Source organism: Microtus pennsylvanicus, chromosome 1 (assembly GCF_037038515.1).
Source record: "Microtus pennsylvanicus isolate mMicPen1 chromosome 1, mMicPen1.hap1, whole genome shotgun sequence".
NCBI lineage: Eukaryota > Metazoa > Chordata > Mammalia > Rodentia > Cricetidae > Microtus > Microtus pennsylvanicus.
The window spans coordinates 35,525,778-35,544,018 of record NC_134579.1 but is presented as its reverse complement, the minus strand read 5'-3'; the positions used below and the strand labels follow the sequence as shown (position 1 = coordinate 35,544,018).

At 44.2% G+C, this 18,241-nt stretch overlaps 1 protein-coding gene across 1 annotated transcript in view; it reads left to right on the top strand.

Moving 5' to 3' along the window:
- Dscam (DS cell adhesion molecule) overlaps nucleotides 1-18,241 on the top strand; it is a 556,660-nt gene that overhangs the window by 475,908 nt on the left and 62,511 nt on the right. Inside the window, exon 21 of the mRNA XM_075961310.1 lies at nucleotides 15,751-15,904. Coding sequence (XP_075817425.1) covers nucleotides 15,751-15,904 — 154 coding nt within the window. The remainder of the gene's footprint in view (nucleotides 1-15,750; nucleotides 15,905-18,241) is intronic.

Genomic DNA, 18,241 nt, shown 5'->3' with positions numbered 1-18,241 from the left:
GCTTCCTGCAGTCTAGAAAACATTCCACCCACTGAAGTACAGCAGGTCCTTTGTGGTAGCCTTTAAAAGTAGGTTTCAGCTATCATACGGGTTCACAGAGACTGAAGCGGCAGTAATGGAACCCACGTGGGTCTGCACTAGGCCTCTACATACATGTTACGGTTTCAGCTCGGAGGTTTTTAAGGGACTCCTAACAATGGGAGCGGGGTCTCTGACTATTTTGTCCTCTCTTGGGACTCTTTTCCTCCTCCTGGGTTGCCTGGCCCAGTCTTGCCATGAGGGTTTGTACATAGCCTTATTGCATCTTGTTATGCTGTGCTCGGTGGATATCTCTGGTGGCCTATTCTTTCCTGAGACGAGATGGAAGAAGAGTGGATCAGTGGGAGAGGGGGTGTGGGGGTAGTAGGAGGAGTGGAGGAGAGGAAACTGCAGTTGGGATGTATTAAAGACAAAAAAAAAATTTTAAAAATTCTCAAAAAAAGTTCCAGACATAAAATGCTACCCAGTTCCTGCAGGTAAAGGTGTGTTATACACATTACTGAGGGAGCCGGCTCCAGCCCACTTCTCCAGCTGACTCCAGACTGTGAGACTTTCCCTCCATGAGACATGAGCAGGGTTCTAGGCAGCTAAGAAAGTGACTCCTACAATGTCCCCGCCTTCCCAGGACAGTACCGCACAGAGCAACTGCGCTAAGAACTTAGTATCAGGTGATGTCTAAGTGGCCCCTGGGCTGAGGGTGATGCCACTGCCCCCGCCCCTGGGCTGCAGCAGAACCCTGCCAATGTTCCCAGCATTGGTTTAATGCTCCGATGTGTAGGTGTGTCCTAGCATTCTCCCCTGTCCCCTTCCTGAGTTCTTTCCCATCTGCAGCGTCACTGGCTCACAAATTAACGATCACCTGAAGCTGAGTTCACATTTTTTTCTCCATCCCTGGCAGCCATTTAAAAATAGTATTTTATGAATTCCCTGAGAATTATGTATAGTGTATTTTGATCAGATCCATGTTCTTGCATCCTGCCATTCCAAATTCCTGTCCTTTTTAAAAAACCCATTGAGTCCAATTTGTGCTACAGATACACGCAGGTGTAAGGCCATTCCCTAGAGCAGTGGCTCTCAACCTTCCTAATGCTGTCTGTCTTAACTACAGTCCCTCATGTTATGATGACCCACAACCACAAGATTATTTTCATCGTTAGCTCATAGATGTAGTTTTGCTATTGCTATGAATCATAATACAAATGGTTTTTGTGGATACAGGTTTGCCGAAGGTGTCTGGACCCATAGGTTGAGAACTGCCGCCCTACCAGGGAGCCACACCTTTAACAAAAACTAACTCCCCTTCTCTCAGTAGCTACCAATGTGTCCCACCCCCTCCAATGCTAGGATTTTGTCTATCTTGGATTGTGTGCTGTCCTGAATGCTATGAATTCAAATGGGCAAGAACTGTCATGTCCAGAAAAAAATGTTTCATCGCAATTATCCACTTCCTCTGGACTTTCAAGTCTTTCTGCTCTCCTTTTCCATGGTGATGGCTGAATCCTGGGGGGAAGGTATATGATATAGACATCCCAGCTAGGGCTGGGCATTCTGTAGGCTCTCACATTCCACATGTTGTGTGGTTGTGTGTCTTTGTGTTAATCAACATCTACTGCCAGAGGACACTTCCCTGATGAAAGCTGAGGGATGCTTTGTCTATGAGTATAGCGATGAGTCATTAGGAATCCATTTAATACTATGCTGATTTATCCCCAAGGGCTTGTGATGTATCTAGCCACAGGGGCAGCTATGGGTTCCATCCTGCGGAACACTTGGTTTTATTTGTCTGATTTCCTAACACCTACATTTTGAGAGAGAGCCGACCTGTATGCCACATCCAATATGCCCAGACTCATCCTTGCCCTTTCATTCCTGTTTCCTAGGGCTGCTAATGTTCCAACCATGTTCTTATCTTCTGACTAGAGTCCAGACTTAGGTTTGATTCCTTGTCTATCACTACTTATCAGATTGGCTGATTAACACACCTCTTATTCATCTGTTCAACAAATCCAGAAATGAATGGAACACCACTCTGCACAAAGCGCTGAGCCAGGCTCTGGGTTCACGCCTGGGCAGAAATTGAATCTTCTGCATGCAGCCAGACTGTGCATTAGTGGTCTCTCAGCAAGTGGTTTCTCTTTATTTCCTGCTCATGCCTATTGTAAGTTAATATTGACTTAGCTCTATGTTACCATCATTCCAGCAAACACCCAGGCAGGACTTATGACAGAGGGAAAGAAATCTTAGAAAGGTTGATAGGGGAATTTAATGCTTCCCCAGAAATCACTAGTCAGCCATCACCATAGTCTTCCCTACCCCGAAGGTCCCCAGAAGGCATCGACAGAGCATGTGTTCAGAAACCCCAGAGAAGGCAGAAGGTGCCAGGGCAGGACTCCTGTGCAGGGAGCAGAGGACGGCAGAGTGGCGATTGCAGCCACTATAGTGCAGGAGCACACGGAGGGCTGGCTATATGCCTCAGACAATGGCCAGAGCCAGTGTCTTAGGACATGAGTGTAGCCTTAACTTCAAGGAAGCCCCTGTTACCCGGTGAATCAGGAACAGGACTAGGGATGTGGAGCCGAGGAGACAGCTCAGTTGGTAAAGCAATTGAGGAGCTGAATTTTGATCCCCAGCACTCAAGTAAAAAAACTGGTCAGTGGTTTGTGTTTATCATTCCAGAATTGGGGGTTCCAGGGAAGTAGAAACAGGAAGATCCCAGGGCTGGCCAGTCTGGTATAATGGATGTGTCCCAGGTCCTAGTGATAGGCTGTTTCACAAAGATAAAATAGACTGCTCTCAAGGAATGCCACCAAAAGTTGACCTCTGGCCTGCACAAGCACATGTACTACACACACACACACACACACACACACACCTGTATATATCCAGACTTTACACACACACGCACATACGTATATATCCAGACTTTACACACACACACACACATATGTATATATCCAGACTTTACACACATATACACACACACGCACACATGCACATGTATATATCCAGACTTTATACACACACACACACAAACGTGTATATCCAGACTTTACACACACACACACACGGGGTGCTAACCAGAGGAAATAAATCTACTAAGCACCATGGCACCCTAAGAATTATCTCTCTGCTATATCTCTGTAGATAGTGTCTGGGCTCCTACCTTCAATAATGCACATTTTCAAAAATATTGTTTATACCAGTTATTTCTAAAGAGTGCCTTGTGCAGGAGCTGCCCTAATGCCTCACTCAGTTACCGAATCTGAAAACCAGACAGTGAAGCTGGCCAGCATCATGAAGCTTCATCCTAAAGGCCCATGGTCTTTCCCCACCCTGCCTGGGTTTTCTCTTAATGGTGGGTTTCAATCTCACTGTTGGTATGGCTTTGACTTTGTGCCTTAGTGTGTGTGGTCATTTGACCAAGAGGTCCCCATAGACCATATATTTTACTGCTTGATCTTGATTTGGAAAGAAATAGGAGGTGTTGGGGAAGGTGTGTCACTGGGGGGGGGGGGTTGAGGTTTCAAAGCCCAAGCCATTTCTATTATCTCTCTCTTTCCCTACTCCCTTTCTCCCCCTCCTCTCTCTGTTTCTCTCTCCCTACTCCTTGATGATAAGGAAGTAAGCTCTGAACTGTGTCTCTAGCAACATGTCTGCCTGCTTGCTGCCATGTTTTCCACACTGATGATCCAGACTCTAACCTTCTGGAACTGTAAACTCCTTTAACTCTTTCCTTTTTAAGTTGCCTCGGTCATGGAGCTTTGTCACAGCAATAGAAAACTAAAACAGTCAAGCATGGCCACATAAGCATGGCCCAGCCTCTGTTCTGATGTACAAGAGGGAGTTCTAGTCCCCAAGGTGCCCAAGAGATTTCTAGATGGATGTTTAAATTTTATAGATTGTGGCTTTGAGTCACCCAAGGGAGATGGAACCGTATATTGACTTTTCCTTACCGAGACAGGAAAGCATCCTGCAGATACTGGCTATTTTCTACACCAGAAGAATGAGGGTTGCATGCCTGAACCTTTTCATGGCTGGCATGAAAACATTCCTCTTTTGTTCTCCCACAGTGACCTACCTGTAGGTCCCTTTGTTCTTGAATAGCAAAACTAGACATTATGGCAGCATCCCAAGTCCGGCTAACAATAGACCTTTGTGCTTCATTTATACATCTGCAATTTGGCAAGTCCATAAGACCTTTGTTGAGTTTTTTTCTTGGTTCAGACATTTTCTGGGTCTTCTGTACTTATGGGACCACACATAGCTCTAACCTCTAGTATCCTGACACCAAACACAGGGCTGTAGAAGACTTGGAAATATTTCACAGAAGCAAGAAATCAATTCTGGTTTATAAAAACTCTAGGGATCTGTATTCTGGAAGCCTCCCTGCAAATTCCTCTATACTTCATAGCTAATTCTAAAGGATATAATTCTAAATCTTCTGTACACTTTCCATGCTTGTGTGTGTGTCTCTGTTGTGTGTGCGTGTCTGTTGTGTGTGCACATGCATGTGTTTGCATGCACATGTGTGTATGTACTTGTAGAAGCCAGAGGTCAATGTATGGTGTCTATTTCTCTCCACCTTATTTTTTCTTTCCTTTGGAGACAGGGTCTCCCACTGATCCTGTACATTCCCTGATTAGGCTAGAGTGGGTGACTATTTAGCTCCAGGAATCTACCTTCCAAGGCCTCCCAGTCTTGGGATTATAGACACTACATGAACAGGTCTTATGTGGGTGCTAAAAACTGATGCTCAGGTTCTTATGCTTGTTCATCCATCCTTTTACACACTGGGCCATATCCCCAGCCATGTGTGGTTACCCAAAAGCTCATCCTTCAGAAATGATCTTTCTTCCAAGCATAGTGGGAACACTTGGGAGGCAAAGAGAGGGAGAAGCAGGCAGATCTCTGTGAGTTCAAGGTCAGCCTGGTCAACATGGCCAGTTCCATGCCAGCCTGGACTGCATAGTGAGACCTTGTCTCGAAACCAACAAATAACAAGCAAACAAATAAAAAGCTCTTTCCCTTCATGGAACCAGCCAATATCACTGTGTGATCCTCCTGCTGAGTAGAGTTGTAGTTTTCAGATTGTCATCAGTCGCCCTTAGTGCTACCAGATTTGTTGGAATGTTAGTGCGCTGTGCCAGAAGGGTGGAGATTTCCTTGACTCGGGAATCCTGAAACCAGTCTTATGTTTTAGAGTCAGAGAGATCTGAGCACACATGTCAATGACACTTGTGGAAAAGCAAGCCCAGGGAAACTCTTCCAGAGCCCGTCAGAGAGCTTGCCCATTCTATGAGATGAGCTTCCAACAATAGTTCTTGATGTGGCTTGCACTCAGCCTTGAAGGCAGTAGAGGCTACCCTGAATGTTCATTTCCAGTGCTTCCCACAGCTCCCTTAGTGCCTGTAGGCTAGAATGCCCTTTACAATTGATTTTAACTTTTAGACAAATCTTAAAGAGGCTTAGACTGCGCCTTGTCTGTTCCACTGTCATCATCATGAACCAGCCTGACCTGGGGCCCATTTGCACCCACAGCAGTCAAGTGACTCCTGAGCCCATGACTTGAGTCAGGGCTCTCTTACTGGTTGTCTCCCTGTGGCCCAAAGGCAACCATGTAATGAATGACAGGTGGGTCTGAAATTATCATAGCATCCCTAAAGCTTCATGTCCTAGGCATCCTCTATGTCCTGCCCATCATCACGCTATGACCATCAGCTTGGTTCGGCTGAAATGCCCCCCTGACCAGCCTTGGAGTCTTTCAGAGATCCTGCTTTGTAAACACGTGACCTGTTTGACTTGGCCTGATACAAGCATATTGTGCTATTTAAGGAATTAAATGGACTTCAGGTATTTTTCAGTTAAGAGTAATGGACATCTATATTAACCCTTCTTAGTGCTGTATATTCACCTAGATTATTGTAATTACTAAGAATAATCGTCACTGGATTTCTCCTCTTCTGGGAGAGAGGAGCGGCAGGATGCTAACTTTGTTCTTTTCTGCAGAAGTCACTGAACGGGTGACAGCCATAGATGAGACTAACAATACACCTTTGACAGATAGGTAATTAGGGTGGCAGGTGGTGTGACAGTGGGGACAGGATAGTGAAAGGGGGGCACACGGTTAGAAAAAGCCTAGAAAAAAAGAGGCTGTCGTGTAGATTCTAATGAGACAGTGACCTCAATTCTAGGCAGTCTTCTTGCATGGTCTTTCTGGATATTATGTTTAATTCTCTGCAATGTATAATAGAAATTCTTTTGTCTTATATTTGAAAATTCAACAAGTCAAATATGCTGTGTTTGAAATGCTCTGTAGAAAGCAGCCAGTGGTTAGATGTATGGATATATATATATATATATATATATATATATATATATATATATATCCAGTGATCTCAGGAAGACACAGAAATGGGCCAGGCTAATACACTTCTCTTACAATGTTAGTGCTGCCTCTACTGCCAGTGCGACCTCCTCGGCCTCTATGGCCGCTGTACCCTCTGCCTTCCAAAGTTCTTTCTTCTGGTCATTATCTGCTGGAGAAGGAAGCTGTGAAACAAGATGCTGGTTCTGTCAGAATGAATTATACATGGGGATTTTTAAAATATCATTTTGATCCAGCTAACTTCCTGTCCTGATTGGCCTATGGGCCATTTCTCTGCCTCTGAACAGGCAGACTTACTTGTTCTGGGGATGCCATTCTCTGCTCCTCCACTAAAGCAACTAAACTGCTTTCTGTGTTTTGCTTTTCTTTCTTTCCTTTTTTAAAAGTCACTTCTATAGACCCATGGAATCTGAGCTTTCTAGACTTCAGAAACCGTGAGTTAGTTATTAGATGTTAGGTTTTTTAAAGTGCCCCATTTCTTTAATAGAATTAGATTTTCATTAAAAAGTTAATTGAATTTTTTTTAAGTGTAATAAGTTTTACATCCAACAGACAGGGCGAATATTTCAATCTGAGCAGACTGCTACACTGTAGCTACTGCACACATGCATTCCCTTCCAAATTCTGATCCACTCTGGGCCATCTTTAAACTCTCCTAATAAAACAAGCATTTCCTCGATACGTTCTAGTGACTGGCTGGTGGTTACTGACCCCATGAGAAGCTGAGGGTGGGGAAGAGTCCCTAGAGAAAGAGGTGAGGCAAATTCCACCCCTCGGTGACCTTGGCTCCAAATCCTGGCAAGATCAGAGTCCACAGAGAATGGAGGGAAAGGCCATAGGGAAAACATAAAGTAAGGCCACAGAAGGGCCCTGATGGGGGATTGGAGGGGATTTTACTAACATCCAGTAAGCCAAATAATGGAGAAGATTGGAGAATGAATTTAGCAAATATCTCACAAAATCTGTGCCTACAGGAACTATCAAAAGAAGTCTAACATCCTTAATTATGGAGAATTCTATGTTATTTGCCTATAAAATGCTGGTACATGTGAAAGGGAAATGACGCCAGCATTCAAAAGGCAGAAATATGTGTGAATGAAGACAGGCCACGGAGGCCATTCATAAGACTGGCACCGACTCACTAAGACAACGAGCTTTCTGGCAGTTCTGCCCTCTTTCAAGGAACAGACAGCATAGGTCTGCGGGCTCCGGGACTCCACCCTGCAGACCCTGGTGCAAGAAGAGCCGAGTTCTTAAAATGTCGGCAGTCGTTGAGACATCACACGATTTATCCCGACAGCTGCATTTTCCATGCTGGATACGATCTGGGGAGACAAACATGTCAAAAGTCCTATAAAAGTTTTCTATAAATATACATTTTAAACAAGCACACAGAACTGCCATCCCTCCGCCCCCAGACGTCTTGCTGAATATTAAGCCATGTCCTCAGCAATGACAGGGAGAGCTCTAAAACGGGGAACCCTGAATGGTCTTATTTCTGGGTTCCAATAAGAATTCCTCACAGCCCTGTCCTGCCTCATTCTTATTTAACCCTCAGTGTGCCAAGTCATGATCTTCACTTAGAATCTGTGAACTAGAACAAACTCAGTAAATGACCATGAGCCCAAACTGAGTAACCACATGCTGGCCACCCTAGCCAACACAGGGAGCTTTGGCACTGACTTCCTAGGCAGCTTGGTAAATCAGTTTTGTCCAGCGGAATCTCTTGGTATCTTCAGACAGGGTTTCTAAAGTCCTGACCTCCTCTCCCCCAGGCTGAGACTTGACCCTTCCCTATTTCCCATCTCTTTGACTTAGAACACTTAATCTTATCTAATGAATAATTTGTGGGTAGAGATGGCCCTCGTTTCTGGTGATGGCCTCAGTTGTATAACAAGTGACTGCGTTGACTTCACAGCTCTCAGTTCTGAGAAAAGCATTTGCAGCCAACGGCTACGGAATAGGGGTACAGTGCCTCCTGTTCGTCTGTAACCTGGTGAGCTCTAAGTACACCTCACACTGGAAATGGAAAGTCTCAATCTGTTTCTTACATCACATCACCCACTGGGACTTCCAGACTCGTAGGACTGCATAGGGGCACATGGAGAGCAAAAGGAGATGTGGTTCCCTCTAGATAAATAAATAGATGAATTAAATGAAAGGAAAAACTGCATTTCCAAAGAGAGGGAAGGGTCCAGAGCTGGCAGAAGGTTTGGGAGATCTTGACCTCATGCCTTATCTTTTACAGGCTACTTTTATAGTGTGCTTTCACACACATTTGCACAGCCATGGGTTCCCACACACTCTTGTTACCAGTCTGTCTTGGTGAAACTTCCCAGTCTTCCTAAGAACTGTCATCTTCATATGCTAACCCCACAACGTTCTGTGGCCCAGATGCTTATATAACTCTCCCCTGAGGTCCTATAATTCTTGATATCTCTTTTTACCCACGGATCCCCACACTCAGCTCAGAGGTGTCTGCATGCACCATCACGGCTTCCCACATTGCTAGATATGATCACACCATTTGAACAAAGAGAACTTAAGAGCGAATCCTCAGAGAGAACACCAGCCTCATTTGGGAGAACACCATGAGCTGCCTCTGTCACAGGACATCAGCTAGAGTGGACTCTGCCATCTTCTTCCATTTTCTCTGATGGCCAAGACACAAATACCTACTTCCTATCATCTGAGTACTGATTTAGGGACAAGTGTTGATTAATTCTGGACTCTGGTAAAGCCAAGATACTCAGGTTTTGTACACGAAAAAGGGCAGCCTTGTCCTGAGATGGTTAACAAAACAACAGATGCAGAGCTACCAGCAGCCCAGCTCCCAAGGTCTTGCTAGATACAGCAGGACCCCCTTTCTCACTGAGAACTGAGGAGCTCTCAGAGGCCACGTGCCTGCACCCAGTGTTCCGAGAAGCTGGGTAGCTTGGACTGAACTATAGCCGTGGTACCCCAATCACGGCAGCAGCCTGTTCAAAATCAGGTCACTCTTCAGGCCTCTAATAAAATCTAGAATCTCCTACTTCTGTCCTAACTCTGAAGAAAAGACTGAATAGATAAAAATCTGAGGGAAGAAAATTGTTTAGATGCATGAGTGTCTTTTAAATATTTTATTCGTTAAAAGGTTCATGATGTATATAACACATCTTCATCGTATCTACTCCTCCTTTCCAATCCCCTCAGCAATTTCCCTCCCAACATCATGTCTTCTTTTTTTTCCTATTTCTTATTACTTTAAACCCACTGAGTCCAATTAGTGCTGCCCGTCTATGCATGAGTGTGGGATCACCCACTGGGGCACAGGAGCCTACCAGTAGCCATTCTTCCTCCCCCAGTGGCTTCTCACCTAGGGATGAGGGCTCACGCACCCATCCTATCTGTGCTGGAATTTCTAATCGGCTTGGTCTTGTACTGGTCTTATGCAGTAACCACAGCTGCTCTGAGTTCATGTGTGTAACAGAATCTTTAAATGTTTATTAGGTTTTTATGTGTATGAGTGTCTTACCTGCATGTTTATCTATGCTCCATGTGCATGCCTAGTGCCTACAGAGGCCAGAGAGGGCATCTGATCCCCTGGGACCAGAGTTACAGTGCCTTCACTACCTTTCCGCACACTTCTTTTGCTACCTATGGTCTGTTAATCCCTAATATGTCGTATATTAAGCCCCATACTCTGCTTTATCGTCATATCCATTCATAGGGAAACCCTGTTTTCCTTTCTATTCTTCCAGCCTCTTCTACATTTCAGAGTCTTTGAAGTCATTACCACTGATGTGTTGGGAAAACTCTAGAAGTAAAATTCATCCTTTCCCACTGAGCAGCCCAGTAATTCAGAAGGGACAGTCATGTAACCAAAACGTATGTAAGAGTTGCCTTGGGTGATACTGGACTATTGCAAACATGATAGAAAGAACATGGTTGAAATGTATATGTAGTCACTGCTATTACAACACATATCTAAATATTTTGGTACATGTTTCCTAGGGAATCAAGAGGCAACATCCCTCTTTGGATTGACTTTCTCAGGGTACCGTTAGGAAATGATAATAGCTAAACTCTTATTTCCCAATTGATTTCTAGAGAGATGCCATGCCAATTGGAAGGGCTTTCTGCACATAGAAACTTTTTTTCTTTGATTTTTGGCTAATCTTCTGTGTAAGTGGTGAAGCAAGCAGAGCTGCATAAGAAATGAATCTTTTTGTTTCTGATTTAGCCATGCTCCATGCTGTGGCCAAAACATAAATAAAATGTGTATTTTGGAATTGAAGACTAATTACCCCTCATAGACAGAATACAGATTGGGTTTTGACTAAAAAGCTATGTTCGCCACAGAAAATCTTTATTTTGTGTATCTATAATTCCTTGTTGATGCTGCATGTTCAATAAAGATGATTGCTATGATCTCCACGTCCCTAGGCCTTGAGACGGTAAGTTGGCAACAACAAAACTGTAGCCTATCACTCAGTGCATCCACATAGTCTCAGGATTTCCGCCTCAGAATGCAGTTTGCAAGGGAACAAGCCAAATCCCCTCCAAACTTCTGGAAGTCTGGGTATGGATGTTTTATGGGGGATGGGTATAGTTAATGCTCGTGTCTATCCAAGTGTGCACTAATGAGTGCGTGCAACCACTGAGTAACCCCTGTAGAGGCCCAATCTTTTCCCTCTATCTGTCCAGAGAAATTTACCTGTAAGCTGAATGTTTGACTGTGAACGAGTCTCTGACATTTTTTGCTTAGGGGATTATGGGATTCGGTAGATACAGTTAAACTGGTTTAATAGCAGCGCTAATGCGTCCCGCTTCATGGCTGACCCAGGCACTTGAAGTTGCTACAGCATCGAGCAGGATTGAGAGAGCGCATCTAGAGTTGGTCATAACTGACTGCAGGGAGCATGAGTTTGGACGTGAGAAGCACAGTTCTTCCGCTCGCCTGCTCTGGTGCTCTGACCTCTGTGTGCCCTCCAGGTTTCTTACCTGTAAGGTGTGTGTAGTCCTAGTATCACCTGGTTCTCGTGGCTGCTCATGGAACAGTGGAGAGCTGCCTTGGTCTATGAGCTCTGTGGTTCCTTTGATTTGTCTGTGTGTGCGAGCCTTGCTATTAAGTATACAAAGATACAGGATGGCTCTAGCCTCTTGGTGAGCTGACTTCCTTATTAGTGTCAAAGTGGCTTCTAAACACTATCAGTCAAGAATGCTTTATTCTTGAATCTATTGTGTTTAATATTAAGAAAAAATGTTTCAGGTTAACTTTGGTGGTTTCTATCGGATATTGTTTGTGTTTGTTTGCTTATTTTGATTTTGGTTTGTTTTTACCATTTTGGTGGCCCTTTATCAGGTAGAAAAAACTTTGTCTTTAAATTCAGGGGCTCAACCTCATTTGCTTAATGTACTTATGGATGTGATTGTTGGGCTCCTTGGTTTGAAAGGTCTGGTCAGGCTCCCTTTCCTTCTTGCTCTGTTCTTGCCTTTAAATGGCTTAAATGTTCCTAAAATTCCAATTTTTTGACAGGTCCATTGGCTTTGTTTCATTCCTCAGGATGAAACTTGAGCAGTTTCTTTGAGATTGGCCTTGAGTAGATTTATCATAGTCTGCTTCTGACACCGTATACCTCACTCACAGCAGAGGAGCTTCCAGTGCGCCTCTGACACAGCTTTCTGTTTCCACTCCCTACCACCGAGCCATTATCTTGTGTTTTACTTTTATACATAAAGTAAATTCAGGCCAAGCTATTATTTTTAACTATCAATAGTATAATTTAAATAATGAAAAATGTATTTTTCAAATAGGGACCTCATTTGGTTCCTTTCCCTCCCTTGAACATCACTAAGCTTGAAAACTTGGCTCCAGCTTCATCGTGGAACATCACACAAGGCAAGTACGTGCTCACAGCCTCTGAGTTCTGACATAAACTTGTCAAGAATCAAGCTGAAATCCCCCTGACCTGAAAACTGGGCCATGGGGTTTTCCAGGATCAGCCAGTGTAGACGCAGACATTCACACGTCACGTGGTGCACGCTAATGTGTGCCCAGGCATCTGAGGGTTTGCGACAATGGGGACAATTTTTCCTTCTGTGTGCAGGACCCTTTAACATCTCCCAGGCTGTGTCTCTCCTGGAGAGTCATCTAGTCTTTTAAATATCTGAAAAGGATTTACTTTATTTATTTATTTATTTATTTATTTATTAAAGATTTCTGTCTCTTCCCCGCCACCGCCTCCCATTTCCCTCCCCCTCCCCCAATCAAGTCCCCCTCCCTTGTCAGCCCAAAGAGCAATCAGGGTTCCCTGCCCTGTGGGAAGTCCAAGGACCACCCACCTCCATCCAGGTCTAGTAAGGTGAGCATCCAAACTGCCTAGGCTCCCACAAAGCCAGTACGTGCAGTAGGATAGAAGAATGGATGAAGAAAGTATGGAATATATACATATTAGAGTACTACTCAGCAGTGAAAAACAAGGACTTCTTGAATTTTGCATGCAAATGGATGGAAATAGAAAACACTATCCTGAGTGAGGTAAGCCAGACCCAAAAAGAGGAACATGGGATGTACTCACTCCTATTTGGTTTCTACCCATAAATAAAGGACATTGAGCCTATAATTAGTGATCCTAGAGAAGCTAAATAAGGAGAACCCAAAGAAAAACATATAGGCATCCTCCTGAATATTAAATTTCATCAGGCGATGTAAGGAGACAGAGAAAGGTTTTACTTTTAATTTTACAGAATGTTGAATGCATACTTTGATTCTTTTCCCTTTGGTTAAAAGTTTGTCCTGCAGGCATCTTACTTGGATTGGCTTTGGAATGACATCATCAGCCAGCCTCTTTGTTACTACACACAGCTCTGGGTGTCTCTGAACTGCTTCTTGGCGGCTGCCTTGAGTGGTTGGATTAAGATCTATCTGCCCTGCTGTTGTTTATGTGACTTTATTTTTTCTGGCTGAAGCTCATTACGATTCTTGTGTCTCTGGGTCCCAAGTTTGGAAGATTTTCAGCGTTTCTCCACAGTTTTTCTCCCCACAGCTCCTCCATAGTTGATTGTTCCTTTTGTTCTCTGCTCTTTGGGGGTCCACCACCCAGCTCCCAAATCAATACACAGAGACTTATTCTTCCTTTTTAATACTTGCCTTTAGCTTGGCTTGTTTCTGCTCAACTTTTTTATCTTAAATTATCTCATTTCTCTTTAACTATGCTTTGCCTCTGGGGTTTTTAACCTTTTTTATTCTGTATATCTTTCTTTCCCTCTTACTCTGTGACCGGCTGCGTGGATGGGTGACTGGCCCCTGGTGTCCTCTCTCCTTCTCCTCTCTTGCCCCTCCCTCTTTCATTTCTTTTTCAATTTATTCTCTCTGCCTGGCTTCCCTGCCTAACTGTTGGCCATTCAGCTTTTTATAGACCAATCAGGTGGTTTAGGCAGGCAAAATAACATAGTTTTACAGTGGTTAAAAAAATGCAATATAAAAGATTGCAACACAACTTTGCATAATTAATCAAATATTTCACAGCATCAAAGAATGTAACACATCATTAACTACTATTTCGCACCTCACCCTTCCTTAAGTACCCTGCTTGAAACCCTCCTGTAGCTGGTTCATGCTGTAGCTTTATACATCTGTCTTGGTTGCCAACATTTAACTTATTAGGACAGCATGATGCTCACTAGGGGTTTCCCCAAAACATCCTATCTGCTAACAGTCTAGTCTTCTGTGGTTTTTATATTTTCCTTATATTTGCTAATTTCACACAGTGAAATAAATGTATTTGCCCTCCATTTTCCCTTCAGTTTTCTCCAGATTTTCTTCACACCCCCTCCCAACTTCATGCCATCTTTTTCTTTTATGACCTAGCAAGTCCAGGCAGCGCTGCACATTGTGTGTGAACTGGTGCAATGTCTTTTGAGTTTAGCAAGCACCTTTATGCCTTCCACCTTTCAGTTTAAGCTTTTTACCTATTGAGTTTTGCTATAATTTTGCTATAAGACAATTATAAAACTGCTTTGTTGACTTTGCAAAAATCATTCTGTGTTGATTGTGGGTCAGTTTTAGTATATATAATTACTTCTCCACGACTCATGATTTCCATATTCTGGAATCCCTCCTGGAAGTTGTTTGTTTGTTTTGGCTTTGTTGAGAGGTCATTTACACAGCCCAGATCTGATGCTTTCAAAGTGGGCAGTTCAGTGTGCTCTCTGCATCCCTTGACCCCTCCTTTCTCTGACTTGAGAAGGATCCTCTCTTCCAAAAACAAAAAGCTGTCACCCCCTGTTCTCTTTGCACATACTGCCCCTGAAAATTCCTCAACTTTCTGGCTGTATATTGTCTATCCTGGACATTTAAATTTGTGTGATAATTTATGATTTATTTTTCTCACTTAGCAATGTGTTTTCAAGATCCACTCACATTGTAATATTTAGCATCCCTTCGTTCTTTTCTATGGCTGAGTAATTGTGCATGGATTGACCATAATGCATTTTATTTATCCACTCATCTATGTAATAATGTTGATGGTGTTCACATATAGCAAGTTTTTTTTTATTGGATGTTATTAGGGAAATTACTTGAGTGGTAGATGTTCTAAATATTATTCACCGTCACTCTGAGGTGTGATTGTTAATGAGTGATCATTTCATCTTTCTGGTTCTTGATTTTGTATCTGGTAGACCAGGCTAGACTACTGTTGCATCCTAAGATAAATATTCCTCACTTTCAAGGTAAAACCCTTATGTCCTAAGCCAGTGCTTCCAGTCTTGATGTGTAGTGTTGGGAGCTGGCAGCATTTCCAGACATTGTGACTGCTGAGCTCTGACTCAGAGCCTTTCAGGTGGCTCTTCCCCTGTCCTGAGGGGTTTCCCCCGCCCATGTGTGTGCAGATCTGCTCACTGAACCCCCACATAAAACCTCCCTGGGTCCCAGGAATCCTCTCTGTGTCTAGTCCTGGGTCCTGTGAACTGTTGTTCAGGTATGTCCCTTCAGCTTTGTGGGGCTTCCAGGCTCCTCCTCTTGGGTCCCCCATGTACCCTGAAGCCCGTCTCAAAATTAAACACCCCCGCAGCTGAAGTTAGCTGGTCGGTTGACATCTCTGCGCTCTTTGGTGACAAACAGTAAAGGGTGAGTGGTCATCAAAGGTGTGCAGATGACATAGACTGTGGGCCACCTAAATATATTAATTACAGTTCACATTGAAAATCCAGCCCTTCGGAGGGTGCCCCGTGGTCTAGGCTTCCCCTGGTAGGATGGGCAATATATTGGTGAGCAATCTTTTAGGAAGCCATTGTACTGCTTGCTTCCGTGAGTAAGGGTACATGTCTGTGTCTTCCCACAGGTCATCAGTGAGTTCGAAGCCTCTCCTGACTCGTTCTCCTACAGAATTCCTAACCTGAGTCGAAATCGACAATACAGTGTCTGGGTGGTGGCGGTGACGTCAGCCGGAAGAGGCAACAGCAGTGAGATCATCACTGTCGAGCCCCTGGCTAAAGGTACGTGAACCACAGCGGAAGAACCTTAAAGCCCAGCACAGCTCAATGGTTGCTAGGTCCCTGCTTTTTCCCTGAAAGAAAGCTTGTGGGCATCACATTCCAGCTAGTCAGTTTCAGGCTCTGTGTACCAGTCGGGAAAGCAGCTTCCCTCATGGTGAACACAGCGCCAAAGGCTGATTCAGGCTTCATGTACTATAAGTGTATGTTTGGGAGAATTAGTGATAATCACTACCTGCCATTTTCTCCAAGTTCTTCTTTAAATTAGGTTCACACTTATTAAAAAGACGTGCCTGTTTCACAGTGTGTGAGATTTGAAATGTTACAAACATAAGAATCACCAGCTATTGATTAACTATTCTTAATTGCTATACAATGACAAAGCAACCAAGCAACGTATGGAAGAAAGAGTTTATTTTGGTTTATAGTTCTAGAGAGAGCCACTATCCTGGCAGGGAGGGATAGCCTTTCTCGGCCAGAGCAGAACGCTGAGAGATCACATCTCCAGCCACAGCATGAAGTAGATGAGGCTATAAACCCTCTAAGCCCACCCCAGAGGTATATCCTCCAGCAAGACCTCACCTGTCAAGGATTCCATAAACTCCCCAAACAGAACCGTCAACTGGGGACCAAACATTCAAATCCATGAGCCCACAAGAGATGTTTCTCATGCAAACCACCACACAGTTCATTTGTGAAATGCCACAAAAGTAACAAAGAGACTTGGAGTCAGTAAGGACCAGAGCATCCCTATACATCAGTCTGGGGCCTTGTCTCACCGCAACAGCAGACAGATCATCGAAAGCAGACACAGCCATGTTGTTCGCTGTGCTGGTTGTCAGTAAGTGCTCCCACAGTGTGATCACGTCAGCCTTTGCAGAGTCTGCTTCCACGAATCCTAATTCCAGTCTCGTCAGGCGATGCCTCTTGACTCTGCATTGGCAATATAGTTCCAATAAAATGTCTAATGAGACTGAAAGGAAAACCCCAGACATTCCAAACTCCTGATTTTTACCTCCCAAAGTCCTTAGTAACATGCTTGTAGTTACGGTAGCTGGGGAATGTATGGGCAACTGAAGACGGTGAGGGAAGAAGAAAGTTCTACAATTTCAATACGAACACAGACAGGTAAAACATCAATTTAAAAAATAAATACATTGGAATTCTTGTCTGTTGTACTCTTTAGCCGTGATGATATTCACATCCACCTTCTAACACTCAGAAAGCAGTGGAGTCCAGGGAAGGCATGGTCTATAAATTCTGCCCTGTATGATAAATAGGTAGGAATTCCTGCAGGCCCTTCCCATCTGCAGAGCGCCTGATGGAAGTAGGGGTGATCCTACACTGTCAGATGGGGCTCAGATAAAAACAGGCTCCTTTGGAGTGGGACTGACCAGGAGAGGCTGTATTGAAGTTATTTTATAAATCAATCCCTGGAGTGGCAATATTCTACTCAGTTGTAAAGTATGCATGAAACCCTACATTGGTCCCTGGCACCACCAAACAAACAAATTATTATTTAAATGCCCATTATACATTAGACACTAACTGAAATACAAGGAACTTAGCTCACAAGGTTTGACTGTGGAATCAAATCTTCCTAAATCTTGGCAGTTTGTCCCAGTAACAGCGGAGCCCAACACAGAGACTTCTGACAAGACAGTTCACCTGGAGGGCTCACTTCATGTGAAGTGAAGGCTGGGAAATAGTGTCAAGTTGAGTGTTCAGAAGAAGGAGGGTTTGCTTACTGCAGACACCCCTACCCTCAGGGAGCTCACAGTTTTGTGGGAGATGGTCTGTAAGCAGCATCAAAAAACCCACGCACAGTGGCCAACTGCCCCAAGTGTTATCCAGAAAAACCACAAGAGGTACAGGGGCAGTGGAAGTCCACAGACATGAGACCCCAAGGACAGTGCAGAGGCAGTGGATGGCCACAGGCAAGGGTCCCCAAGGAAAGTGGAGAGACGGTAGAGGGAGGTCCACGGGCATGAGACCCCAAGGAAAGTGGGGAGACAGCGAAGGGCTACAGGCATGAGACTTCCAGAAAAGTGGGGAGACAGTGGAGGACCACAGGCATGAGACCCCCAGGAAAGTGGGGAGACAGTGGAGGGCCACAGGCATGCATAAAAGCTGGAAAAGATAAAGGTGACGTGTAAAGATGAAACCAGTGAGGTCAGGAGGCTGCAATTAAAAGTCAGCTCTCAGGAGCAGCAGTGTCGGAACTGAGCTGCCAGAGGGAACAGCACACACTGAAGACCAAAGGAAAATAGGCCTGGGCCTGCAAGGGCATCGGGATTGTGTTCGGGATTTCAGACCTCACTCAGAGTGAAATGCAAAGCT